Below are 12,787 nucleotides of genomic sequence, written 5' to 3'. Positions count from 1 at the left end.
ATTTTATTTGACCCAAACTATTAGTAAAAATACTTAAACTAAAGTATATAATAATACATTCATGAGTCAATCTTAATCTTGCCCATTTTTATTATTAGATTAATCGAGGTATTCCAGCATCATTTATTTGATTAGTTAGTCAAGCATGTCTTATTCTTTGCTCCCTCTAATCCTCTTTCTATTTGGGCAAGAAGACATAACCATAAAACTGAGTTATAAGAACAAAAAATTCCACTCTTTGTGGAGAGAGCATGTGATATGCTTGTCGCTGAAACCTGATCACCTCAAAACTCCCTTGTAAATGATGTCCATGTTCCTCAGAGTTGGCTGCTCCTCCCCCCTCCTGAGAACAAAGATATGAGAGGATCCATATGGCACGTCAACTTGTGTCATGTGACCACCACATCCACAGCTGAAGCACCTTAAGATATGAGAGGGACAGGACCATACCATCACAAGATAGGAATCAGGCTTGTGCATGCAGTAAACATTACTTCTCCACAGCCATTCCACAGTGCTATTCCACAGATGCCACAGCATGCTGATCCAAGGATAAGAGAGCATTAGAACATCTTCCATGGATTCCATGAGAAACATAAACTTCACATTCTAATACACACGAGAGAGAGAGAGAGAGAGAGGAGCATGGGGCAAAAGCATTGAAGAGGATGTGTTCATGGAATCCCCATCCGACCAAAAGAGCAACAGATAAGCATGGATCAAAATAATTGAAGGGAATAAAAAGCCCATAAGATGTGCTTCCCTCCTATCCAACAAGGATCACACACTCCCCTCGTGCTTGTCTGTCTGCTGATTCTAATGATCAAGACAAGCTTCACACCCCCCTACTAAATGCAGGAAACATGAAAGTACTAGCACTGCTCCACTGCATGCGCTGACAATGCATGAGCATCACTGCTCGAAGAAGACTGCTGAATCCCTACCATCTGAATCCAAAGAATGTGATGATAAGGACACTCCACTTGCTTAAATCCTTTGGGTTACAATAATGCTCTCTTATGCAGGCACTTTAGGAATATATGGCACACATTCTCAAGAACCAACTCGAGTATAGCATCTGAGAACATGATGCCTACTTGTTGATCGCACAGGTAGAATAAGGGAGTTTACAGATCCTTGGCATTAGCATGGTGGATATGTAGTAGATGTTCCCTTATCCCTTATGCTATCCCAATTCCAAGGTCAACCTCTTGAAGATGCTGAATTCTATGCATTATCCTCATGGCACAAGTCAATGTGCAAAAGGTCCTTTTGGAAGGGGTATTGGAACCAGTGCTTGTTAAAGATTGTGGTAACCAAAGATTAGAGCAGTGTAATGGCATTATTTTATCGAAACCGAAGCTAATTATATATGAAGTTCCTTTCCGTGCAGTCCTAAGCTATCGTAGTTTATTAGCAATACTCTTTGATTAGTGCTAATGAGATCTTATAATGATTTTGCAGCAGGCTTCTCATGCAGAACACAACAAGTGCCAATGGATGCAAAGTTAAAGGAGAGAAAAGGAAAGGGTGAGAGGAAGGAATATAGGTGACTCACATGATAGTTAATCAAAGAAGAACTCCAATTAAAATTCTTTTGCATTGGAGTTGCCAAGTAAGTGTTGACTGAAGGAGCTGCTCACTTTCCACTCCATCTACAACTTGTATGAGACCGTGGCACCACCAAAAGGAGCTTCTCTTTGAAGATTCCTAAATAAAAACTCAGCTTCCCTCGAAGAAATGAAAAGAGAAAAAGAAAAAGGCAAGCAGATCATTGTTTGAATAGCTAAGCTAGTTGAGGACTCGCTCTGATGGATCTCAAGAACCTTGATTTTTGTAAGATCAAGGTTCTTGAGATAATATGCTTTCCTGTAAGATCATGCAAAAGCCTGGGATTCATATGCACAGTATTGTAAAAGGTGAATTCAATGCATTCAATGCCGAAGGCATCACTTCCTCTCCTTTTTTCCTTTGCTGTTCTTTACGTGCATCGGCTGCACTTATCGGTCGGGTTGATCGCCGGTGGCCGTGCCGTCACGGCATGGCGTCAAACAAGGGATCATGCGAAGGCACGTACCATGCAGATGACCTAAAATATAAATATAATAAAGCTATTTCCATGTTTTCTTATTTTTTTTTTTCATTTATTCGTTCATCCAAAGTCGAGATAAACAAATTCTCGTGCTTTTGATGTGATGGTGGTCAGATGCATCTATAGGAGTATTCAACAGTCTAATAAAATGCTTAGCCTCACGTCGAAAGGCACAAGAAAAAGCTCATGCCACAATCCCAATGTTAAGTTGAATCACCAAAGAAAAAATACTAAGAAAGAAGAAGGGATACCGCTATTCTTATCACCAAGAAGTCAAAGAGTGGTGGCACCTTTTAGCCACTCAAAAGGAGGGAGAGAGCCACAACAAGTGAAGTGATGCTTTGCAAGTGGTGGTCCTCAATCCCTCTCACTAATCAAGAAACTCCTCAAAACCACACCATTATTCTTCCTAAGAATGAAAAGTTTTTTTTTCTCATCATGATTTTAAGATTAATGAATTCATGTTCGTTAATTGATTAAAAAATTATTATAGATTCGAAGTCTCGAAAAATCTTTGATTGGGGTTTGTGACATATAAATATTTTTATAATTAAATTAATTAATTCCGATCAAGATTGATAAGATCTATTTATGGTAAAATTTTCTTATTGGTGCCGCGCTTACGAGTCACCAGCCACACCAAGAAATTGCCAAAAATAGTATTACATGGATACCCACAGGCAACGGTGCAGTTTTGGAGTTGGACGTACACATCGGGGGTGTTTAGGAAAAGGGAGGGCGTGGTGGGGCCAACAAACGGGGGGTTTGACGGCGGCCGGAGAGGAAAGCGACGGAATCGGGAACTCCGTGAGCCGTAGTCACGTGGGGAGGCAGCAAAAGGCGAACACGACGGGGCAGGCGCGTTCTGCCGCGCCTGACGCCGTCTAACGGCATCCTATTCGCCCGTCAACGGCCTCCCCGTGTGGTTCCCGGAATATTTATATTATTGGGATGCTTCTGGGAGCTCGTGCCACTCACGTGTGCGTAAAGGTTGTTAAAACAGGTTGGCCAACTCTTCTTCGACGTAAAATTACGGTAGCACCCCCGTCGTTGACTGGTCAAAATTACCGAACAATCCTGGAATCAGTGCGTCCATCAATTTGACTGCATCTGTCACGAATCCACATGATCTATCCCAACCAAATCTATCAATTAAGCATCGAGGATGGGAGTATATGGAGAATATTTTGGTTAATTTACGAAAATATAACTCCAAGGGCAGTTTGGTCACTTTGATGTTATAAATAACTTGGACTTCGGAGGCCAGGCAGCGATTGCTCGCGTTTTCACCACTCCAAATCGGCGCCTCTCGCTCTCTTTCTTGTGTCGTCCTCGTCGTCGTCGTGGTAATTATAGCCGAAAGCCACTGCCTTGCTTTCGGTGTCGGAGAGGAGATGGATCGATGGAAGCAAGCTGTCTCGCGATGGTCATCATGAGTAATTTAAGGGCGTCAGAGAGGGAGGCGAGCCGTGAAAGGAACGATTTTTATCGGTTCGTCCCCAAGATTCCCGATCGGAACAGCCTCTTTAATTTGCCTCGTTGTAGCTGATAACATAGTTTGGTTGATTTGGCTTTGGATGTGGGTGGTTTCTTGGGAAGCTGGTTCTTGGAGCTGCGCTCACGGCGAAGAGGCGGAAGCTGTAGGTTCAGATCTTTTGTGGGAAAAGAAGCTTCTTTTGATTTGAAGTGGTAAGCAAGGAGAGGGCGGTTTGGGAGAAGAGAAGAGGGAGGAGGAGACGTGATGTACGGGTCGCCTTCGGGACGGCCGTCGGAAGATCTCAACCTTCCTTACCCTCCCGCCGGTCCGTTCAGTGGACAACGAACAGCGGAAGCCGAATCCGATCTCCTCCGCCGCCAGCATCAGCATCAGCAGCAGCAGATGAGCTCCGGCCTCCTCCGGTATCGGTCAGCCCCGAGCTCGCTGCTCGGCGAAGTCTGCGAGGACTTCCTTTCCGTTAGAGCCTCCAGCCCCGAGACCGAGACCATGCTCGCCCGGTTCTTGGCGCCGGATCTCCGCGACGAGACCCAGGACGGTCCTTCCGGTGGCGCCGCCACCGCTAGCGGCCAGAGCAGCCCTCACTTTCCACCCCCGCAGCTGCCGCCTTCTGCACAGGAGGTCAAAGAACAGCAGAGCAGAGGATTTACCTCTGCCCCGCAGATGATATTCCGTCCTCAGCAGCAGCAGCGGCAGATGCCGAACCATAGCTCATCGGAGAGCCCGTTCCGGGCCGTCATGGGATCATTGACGATGGAGGCGGCACAACTCAAGCACGGAGACTTCGGCAGCTCCTCTAATCTCATCAGGCACAGTAGCTCTCCTGCTGGCCTGTTTTCTCACTTGAACGTGGACGAAGGTACAAACTCTTCTCCTCTTCCTGAAACTGTACGACTTCACTCTTGGCGTAGTTATTGGCAATAGTTTTGAGGTCAGGAAGATCTTAGAAAGATCCAGTAACCTAACTGTTCATAGGGCCTACACTACAAGTCCTGAAGAAGAAGAAGAAGAAGAAGAACCAGATTCAGATTGACCCATGAGATTTTTATCCGTTTATAGAACTGTTGTCCATATTTGATGATTATAACTTCAAGATTTAGGACACACAAGAATTTCTCGCTCATTATTTGCTGTTTGTCAAAAACATGTGGAAACTTTCCTTTCCTGGTGTGAGGACAGGAATGCGAAGTCCATTTTATCTGATTGCAGAGGACCTTAAAATTTGTGCTATAGGTTATGGTATGAGGAGAGGGACGAGTGGCTTCATGATGGATGCAACAGATAGATCAAAGGGTCAGATAAGCTTCTCGTCGAGGCAAAACTCCGTGATGTCGCAGATCTCCGAGATGGAAAGCGACGACATGGATGGGAGTAGCAGCCCCAAAGACGGCGGAGGCGGCGGCCGGAGTTACATACCGGGATTCCCGGTTGGCTCTTGGGACGATTCCTCTCCCTTCAACAACAACAGCTTGTCAGGTCTAAAGGGAAGCAGAGACGGCGAGGAGAAGATGGTCACAGGTCTCAGTCCACTGGAGCTGCCACAGGTACTTACAGCTCCTCTCCATCTGCTCCATTCCATCCACAAGCTCCGCTGACTAGTCTTCCTGCTTTTACTTGGGAACAGAATGGAGAGGTGAGGAACCATGGGTTGGGTCTGTTTAGCTTGCCGAGGTCTACGTCGGAGATAGCCACGATAGAAAAGTTCCTACAGTTCCATGACGCAGTCCCCTGCAAGATCAGAGCTAAACGAGGCTGCGCCACTCACCCGCGAAGCATAGCCGAGAGGGTAACTCTTCTCTTGATCGCGTCTCTAATCCGTGATCTGGCGGACACAGGCTTAACCAATCATCATGCTTTTGGGCAGGTAAGGAGGACTAGAATTAGCGAGAGGATGAAGAAGCTCCAGGAGCTTGTTCCTAACATGGATAAGGTGATCAACATTAACACAAACTAAGATTTATAGGTAGTCACAACGAGTGTCTAACTTGCTGTGGACAATCGACAGCAAACCAACACAGCAGACATGCTAGATTTGGCAGTGGATTATATCAAGGATCTCCAGAAACAGGTGAAGGTATAAATTCTACTGCCGAACTATTTTGATTGTGTGCAGATTCACATTAGAGCTGCATGGTTTATTCATGTACGGACTTGATATTTGAAGGCATTATCGGAAAGCCGGGCGAGCTGCAGCTGTTCAGCTGGCAGGCAGAAGCCCTACTGACACAAGTGGAAGAGGAGATCTCAGAGCCAGAAAGAAGCAGATAAGGATGTAAAGAAGAAAGAAATGTATAGCTATGTGATCACAGACTAATAAGCTATATACTTAACATTGTTTCCTAAATGTTTATGCTTGTTTTAATCTCTTGTCCACACACAATGAAAGCATATATATTTGCTCGGCTGACGCCATGAAAGGGCACTAAGATCAGAGGAGCATATCTCAGACAGGTGAAATGGGTGGGGCATCGATGTTTTCCTGCTACAATTAGCTAAGCTAGTCTTGAATCGGAGTCAAATCACACCCAGTTTGGATGATGTACTCGCGTCATGTCATGTCTTGGCTTTGCCTAATTCAATGCTCCCAACCAACCCTTAAAAAGAAATGGCGGCAGGCGGGGGGGCCAAGCAGAGGTGGTTGTGGGATCCTTTCTCTGTCTTGTGGTTTTGATTGTTATGGCCATCAACTTCCCACCAAGTAAAAGAATAGATAAACAACAAAATAGCAAGAAACAAATAGCTGTATCATTCTTCCCACGAAAAGTTGACTTCTTGTAATTAATTTAGATCATGACATTTCCAAGAATATGAATGAATTTTGTTACCATATGCATGTGAGCTGTAATGGAAACAGAAATCATGTCAAGTCAGCTTTATGTATTGGAAGGATCCGGTGGTCTAAAACATCCGCAGCTGTAGACAATAGGGCGATGATGGGAGAGGATAAGATTTCAATCCAGCAGAAGGTGATGGGAAGAAGACGAGGAAGTAGGAAGCGCCGAGAAAGCAACATGAGAACAAAAAGCGATGGAATATGGACGCAGAAAGATGGATGGATGGAGAGAGCTTTGATTTCACATCCACAAAGGTAATCATCAAGCTGAGATCAAAGGGCACAAGGAAAGGAAATGGATTGCGTTCTGCAGGTTCACTGGTACTATCATAGATCTAGATTTGGAGGCCAGGTAGAAATTGATGCGGTCGAGATGGTGGGCACCCTGATTCAGTAGTACTGTGGCAGATTGCAAAATCTAGAGAGAGAAAGAGAGTTACCGCAGCTCAGATCCCCATTGGATTTAGTGCTCGGTGGTCCCATGGAGGACCACCCCACGAGCATAACCCATGTGAGACAGTAAATGATCCATTTACCGTTCCCTCGGTAGATGAATTGTTCTTGACGACATTACTGGGATCCAAAGCAGCACCCATGTACGATGCACCTTGATCCTTGCTTACCAAACTGGGAAAACCCAGCAGAAATATGATTGATGATACTCCAAAAAACTATGTTTAATGCTAGTATGTAACATGTAGAGCAATAGAATTATGAGTTGCCAGCTGATACCTGATGTTGGAAGCCAAAATGAGCACTTGGGCCACATCCATCAATGTCTGCAACAAGTAAAAGACGATTGATGAGTATTGAGCAACAAAAACACCTCTTAAAAGTTTACAGCCAAAGACCTGTACAGGTTGATCCAACAAGAGAGAGCATAGCGGCCAGCAGAATCAAATGTCCTCCTCACAGATGCATTGCACCTTAAACAATAATGGATTCGCCCCACTGGATTAAATCCGAAGCAGCAGAAACTGGAGAATGACCACCACCTCTCACCCAGATGCAATACATTAAACTTAGCAGTGGATTTTTATGGGTAGGTGCTTGCCATTGGACCAAGGGAAGCCACAAATGTTGGCTGATTTGTGACATGAACCTGTCAACCTGAGCTACTGAACCTGTGATTTCGTATCTGAAGTCAATTTACACAGTGATTTCCCCGATTCGCAGGCCTCACACCAACATAAACAATAGCAAAGCATGATTGATTGTATATAATGCAGAGAGGCATTACCAGGTCAGATCCACCTAAGTCCTAGCTCTTTTAGTTGAATCTGATAGGTTTGCAGATCACAGATCCAAATTGAGGATCCACACACCATACGTTGGTTCGGCACATTATCAGGTAAAAAATAAGATCTGATAAAATAATTGGATCCGAAAATGAAGATGGTACCTGAAAATTTCAGGCTGAATACACGCCCAGGTCAACTTCTCCGATGCATCAACACCCCTACAATTATCAAACATGTAAGAGTCACATAAATAATATGACAAAGAATCTCAATCACCTAGATGTCCTTTTCGGGAAAAAGGGAGATGATGCATGACAAACAGATATTGATGCTATGGTTTCTGGCATTAACTTTCAAAAGTAAGATACAAACCTTGATTAATTGGCATCAGGATCAAAATTAGGAACTTGGAATGGTGTTAGATTATTAAGTGGGAAAAAGAGAAAGTATAACAAATCGAAGTTCATCTTTACTGATAAAATCACAATTCAAAATGCTAGCTGAAGAATGTTCTCCGAGGTGGAAGAAAACTGGCAAGCAGAAAGCAGTGCTAGCAATATTTTTTGTGGGTAAGTGGTAGTACTTCTCTTCCATAACTATAATTCATGGGTGCTGGCCTGGGACCAGAACACTCAAACAGAATGCCAAATGTAAATGGTGAGCAGCCTTTACTTGATAGATTTCATAAAGCAAAATATATATCAAACCAAAACCTACATGCACATTATCTGAAGAGCTCCATGATTCCCAGTGGAAGTTTTTACCACGCATTGAAGAGCCTCTCCCGGTGCTCATTGTCAACCCAATCACTCGTGGCATCCATGCCAGCATCAACTATTTCAGGTGCTCACTAACTGAATTTGTAAAGCAGTACCATCTCCATTGGCATCCAAAGGAAAGCATAAGATCCAGCAACTTTGCTGAGTCACGGATTTGAAGGACAATCGGCAGTCTGCATAAACTTTGATTCTGAGATGGAATCAGATATAATTGGCATGTATATCTTTTTCAAAATTGCAGGGAAAGATTTGCACACCCTACATACACCACGAATGGTAAATAAGCAGCATGCTGAAATGTTCAAAAAATATATATAGTGTCCACCTCTAAATTCGTAAGGAGAATTCCTGTCCAATGGATTTAGTAAAGAGACATGAGAAGTTAAAAAGATTACATTATTTGTTCTGTAAATACACCATAAATTAATTAATTCATTCTGATGCATCTTTCTAAGTGCAAATCAGGACATGGTTACGAAAATTAGGAAATTGAACAATAACATATGGAAGGGTTAGAGTGGCACCAAGTGAACTTCAGGATAAGATTCATCACAAAACCCTAGCAATGGATCAAAAAAACTGGTGATTAAATAAAATATATCCACCTTAGAAATGCAAGGAACTTTGTTATAGTGCACAAAAACAAAAATGGTTTCACAATTAGGCTCCGGTAAGTTGTAAAATATACCATTGACCTTTTCTTAGAAGCTACTAATAAAGATATCATACAAGCATTAGGAAGTTCAGAATGCAAAGTTCAAGCTGGATCAGATACTAGGCCCAAAGAGATTAGCTATCTGTGTTCAGATACAGCTCAAACCTGCAATACATGATGCAGATCTCTGCAATTCAGGCAAGAAGTATTTTAGTTAAGGACTTCTTCAGCATGCCAAAGAAGAGTCAATTTAAGATCCTAAAGCAACCCAACACTGGGATCCAGAACCTAGCCATATTATGCGTGAGAGCAAATTTACCATGCTCAACTTCAAGACCACTAATAGAACAAACAATGAGCAACCAGATGAAACTCCCCCTATTAGGTTTATGTGCATCCATCCTCTCATCATGATTGGCATTAATGTTCAGCTCCACAAAAATAACAAAAAGAGCAAATTTCTCAAGGATTCTCTTCCAATATAGTGTCATAAGCCACAAGACTGAAGCCTAAACTAACCCTTTTACCTACAACTTAGGAGACACAAGTTACAGATTGGTACAACTTAGGGGACGCTTCTAATATTGTACGCCATCTAACTTCCTCTTGCCATTTGCTTGAACAAATTGATATATCAATTGACCATGTGAAAATTCAATTACTAGCATTCCACTTGAATCAGATTTTTTCGTTGAACACTGTCATCTCTTGACTAGATTCGTGGCTTCTGTACTGCCTATTAGACAGCCTTTCCATTATTTATATGCATGCAACCGTACGATTGCCCCATAATGTCATCCTAATATATCATATGAAAAATCAGCAATAAGTTCATCTGCAGCCCAAATTCTGCACCTCAATTGGGGGTTGGGATCTCCTGACATTCAAATTGCATCTTTGAACTATCTCTCATTTTCATCTGTTTTTTCCAACAGACACCGCGGTTTGAATCATATCCGCGAATGCTCGCACACAAACGATTACAAACGATCACTCAAAAGTGCCATCAACACTTCAACGGGATCGAATTGAATGATAGAATATTTCACTACCAATAACATACAAAAAAAGACACGTTCAATGATCATCAAGCAACTGATCGACAAAGCAATATGGTGCCAAAACAACAACCACAACAGCAACAATGAAATTATGACCTCGTGGCGCCCCTCGCAGCCCTATCGCGATGCGGCCGACCTCGTCACGGCGGCGAAGGACCTTGCTCTGCGGCCGGCGTGACGGGCTTCGTCAGTGGAGATTGGATAGGTCGCATGGGAGACAATTGAGGAAGCCTAATATATACTTAACAGCCCTAATTAGAGACCGTTCCATTGTGAATAGGATTTCATCTAATATATTATATTAATTAGTATATTATTACATAAATGACAGGTTCCAATGCTTTGTGTTGATTCATTTTGATATATATTTTATATTAGTAGTTATTCCAAAATAATAATAAAATATTAATTATTTTTAATTTTTAAATATAATTTGATTGTTTGAGATGTTAATGATTCAGAGTTAATCTTAGATTGTACTTTGACTTCATTTAATTAAATAAAAATATATTATTCCCATTGTACTTTGACTTCATTTAATTATATAAAATATATTATTTTGAATAATTTTTTATAAATATAAAAAAAATTGAATGATATTTTTATTAAAAAAATCGGATGAGATTTTAAACCTCAAATTCTTTTTAAGTGAATCTAGTACTTCATCATTTTTGACTCAGAAATAGATTTTGAATCTTCAATATTTAGTAAGTAGGTATGGTATACCACCCCCAAATATATCAAATCCAAATTAACTTTATACCTCAAAATAAGATATTGAAGAAAAAAGATAATATAAAATTTTATATTTTTATATAAAAATATATAAATATTTCTTAAAGATGATATTGTTGGTGAACAAATAATAGCATCAGCAAAATGTTTTTAGAATATTAATTTGAGGGATTAATAAACACAGGCCAAGAAATTTAGATTTTCTGATAAATAACAAAAGCTGAAATATCCAAAGCTTCATGCATGTAGGGGTGCACAACTTGATTAAGTTGAACCTGCGGCACATCCGCCAAACGCCCCTTCGAAATGTCGTCACCGCTCGCTCTCCTCCTATTTTGAAAATTCAAAACTAGGCGGCACTGGAAGCGGCGGTGACCGGCGGTTCCGAGTCCCGTCACCACTGCCCCCGTCCCCTAAAACGCTACTTAAGTCGATCCCCCCTCTCTCTTTCAATCTCGCTCCCCGGCCGCCGATTCCCTCTCCCGTCTCCCTCACGCTCTCTCCGAAGTCGAAGGCGACGACAAAAAAGAGGAGAGACGAGGATGAATCAGGGCTTGGGAACCATGGTGGACGCGGGGGAAGGGTTCTGGATCCGGACGGTAGCTTTCCCAGACGCGGTGGTGCGATCAAGATCAAGGCGTGAGCAGAGCTTGGTGTTCACCACCGACGACAAGGAGAACATCCCCCCGTCACTGGTGGTGACAGCTCGACGCCGTGTCGGGAGAAGGAAGAGTCCTCTACCGAGTTGGTACCCTAGGACACCTCTCCGTGACGTTACGGTGGTCGTCAATGTAAGGAGATCTTGCCCTAAACACTTGAATGCCATGTTATACATGCCCTAAACTTTGTTCTGTACTTAGGCCTTGGAGAGGAGAAGGATGCGTGCGACTGCAGCGAGGGTCAAGCGGAGGAACAGAAACCGTGAAATGAAAGAGCCGGATCAGACATCACTCGGTGAAGCCCTCTCATCCGATGTTTCTGATGCCTGGTATGTTTCTCCAATCGGACATTCGCTCCAAAGCCCTTCCTCCGGCCTGGTCTCCGTCTCAACCGATCCATCGACAGAAGACATGAGACCTACTGAATTCGAGGAGAAACTGCAGAGCACCATTGCAGAGATGGAAAGGCTCGTGCTGAGGAACCTGAAGAGGTCGCCGGAACCGCATGCGAAGATGAAGAAGCCCACAAGCACTCTCCTGTCGATGCGGTGAGTGAAACATTTCGTTTCACCACGATGCGATGGGTAAAGCCAGCAACTCTGCTGCCTATGGAGATCCACATGGTCTGGGACACTGTTTCTGCTTCATCTCTTTGTTGATCTCCTCGTGAGGACCGCTCTTCGATCATGCGTCCATGTCTTCCCGCTACAACCACGACAAACTTATCTCGTTCTTGGCGTGGCGTCCGATCCGGACGCCGGCCATCGTGGAATCGATCTCGCATATGGGGTCAAAGGTCATTTGATTTAATTTGTTCGGCTTGGATCATTACCATCCAAAGCTCTTCTTAGTGTCTTCGTTTTGGTGTTTTTGGAAGATATTGTATGGGGTAAAAAGGAGCCAAATCAATTCAATCCGTGAGATCGTGCACACGATTGAGGTTTGTGTCTCTGCAAATTCACCTTTACCTTCATCTTCCCCTATTAAATGTCGACTACTTTTTGCAGAAGTGCCGTGATGTAGCTGTGCAGCGGCCAATGGTTGCATCGCTTGTGACCTCTCGGCTTCACTCTTTTACCGATGCCAAATCGGTAAATTGCTCGAAGCCTTGAAGCAAGATGATGATTTTTCCTTGTCATTGGAAGAAGAGCGAGCATAAGGCTTAGCGCAATCCTAAAGCAAATCCATTTTGCCCTGCAGTTCATTGCTGTCTCTTCAAGATGTAACAACTGCGGTT

The 12,787-nt window shown here is 43.1% G+C and overlaps 2 protein-coding genes and 1 long non-coding RNA gene across 5 annotated transcripts; 2 read left to right on the top strand and 1 right to left on the bottom strand.

Annotated features, from left to right (window-relative positions):
• The first annotated feature begins 3,358 nt into the window (after positions 1–3,358).
• On the top strand, positions 3,359–5,931 carry LOC103985511 (transcription factor bHLH130). The gene is made up of 6 exons (XM_009403234.3): positions 3,359–4,446; positions 4,821–5,131; positions 5,212–5,373; positions 5,452–5,517; positions 5,593–5,661; positions 5,752–5,931. Exons 1-6 carry the CDS (start codon positions 3,834–3,836, stop codon positions 5,809–5,811), a joined length of 1,281 nt encoding a protein of 426 aa, XP_009401509.1. The 5' UTR covers positions 3,359–3,833; the 3' UTR covers positions 5,812–5,931.
• A 146-nt stretch (positions 5,932–6,077) lies between these two features.
• Positions 6,078–10,390, bottom strand: LOC108952774 (uncharacterized). Of its 3 annotated transcripts, XR_010487132.1 has the most exons (6): positions 10,253–10,390; positions 8,379–8,613; positions 7,661–7,879; positions 7,272–7,544; positions 7,153–7,199; positions 6,078–7,047 (listed from the first exon to the last, which is right to left on the bottom strand). It is a non-coding gene; the product is annotated as an uncharacterized LOC108952774 (long non-coding RNA). The 3 variants fall into 3 exon arrangements; XR_010487131.1 differs by having other exon boundaries at positions 6,078–7,199; XR_001977857.2 differs by having other exon boundaries at positions 6,078–7,199; positions 8,426–8,613.
• A 939-nt stretch (positions 10,391–11,329) lies between these two features.
• LOC135611843 (protein POLYCHOME-like) lies at positions 11,330–12,247 on the top strand. The gene is made up of 2 exons (XM_065107490.1): positions 11,330–11,682; positions 11,752–12,247. Exons 1-2 carry the CDS (start codon positions 11,434–11,436, stop codon positions 12,100–12,102), a joined length of 600 nt encoding a protein of 199 aa, XP_064963562.1. The 5' UTR covers positions 11,330–11,433; the 3' UTR covers positions 12,103–12,247.
• Positions 12,248–12,787: the final 540 nt, after the last annotated feature.

The sequence above is a fragment of the Musa acuminata genome, chromosome BXJ2-5, assembly GCF_036884655.1.
Source record: "Musa acuminata AAA Group cultivar baxijiao chromosome BXJ2-5, Cavendish_Baxijiao_AAA, whole genome shotgun sequence".
In the NCBI taxonomy this organism is placed as follows: Eukaryota; Viridiplantae; Streptophyta; class Magnoliopsida; order Zingiberales; family Musaceae; genus Musa; species Musa acuminata.
The sequence above is the reverse complement of the archived record's forward strand: the minus strand, read 5'-3'. Positions and strand labels throughout refer to the sequence as shown.

Excerpts from the sequence above, each read along its gene's own strand:
- LOC103985511 (XM_009403234.3), top strand. The coding sequence starts at position 3,834 with ATGTACGGGTCGCCTTCGGGACGGCCGTCGGAAGATCTCAACCTTCCT. Across the intron at positions 4,447-4,820 it reads TCACTTGAACGTGGACGAAG|GTTATGGTATGAGGAGAGGG; the intron begins GTACAAACTCTT and ends TTTGTGCTATAG. Across the intron at positions 5,374-5,451 it reads CGCGAAGCATAGCCGAGAGG|GTAAGGAGGACTAGAATTAG; the intron begins GTAACTCTTCTC and ends GCTTTTGGGCAG.
- LOC135611843 (XM_065107490.1), top strand. The coding sequence starts at position 11,434 with ATGAATCAGGGCTTGGGAACCATGGTGGACGCGGGGGAAGGGTTCTGG. Across the intron at positions 11,683-11,751 it reads ACGTTACGGTGGTCGTCAAT|GCCTTGGAGAGGAGAAGGAT; the intron begins GTAAGGAGATCT and ends TTCTGTACTTAG.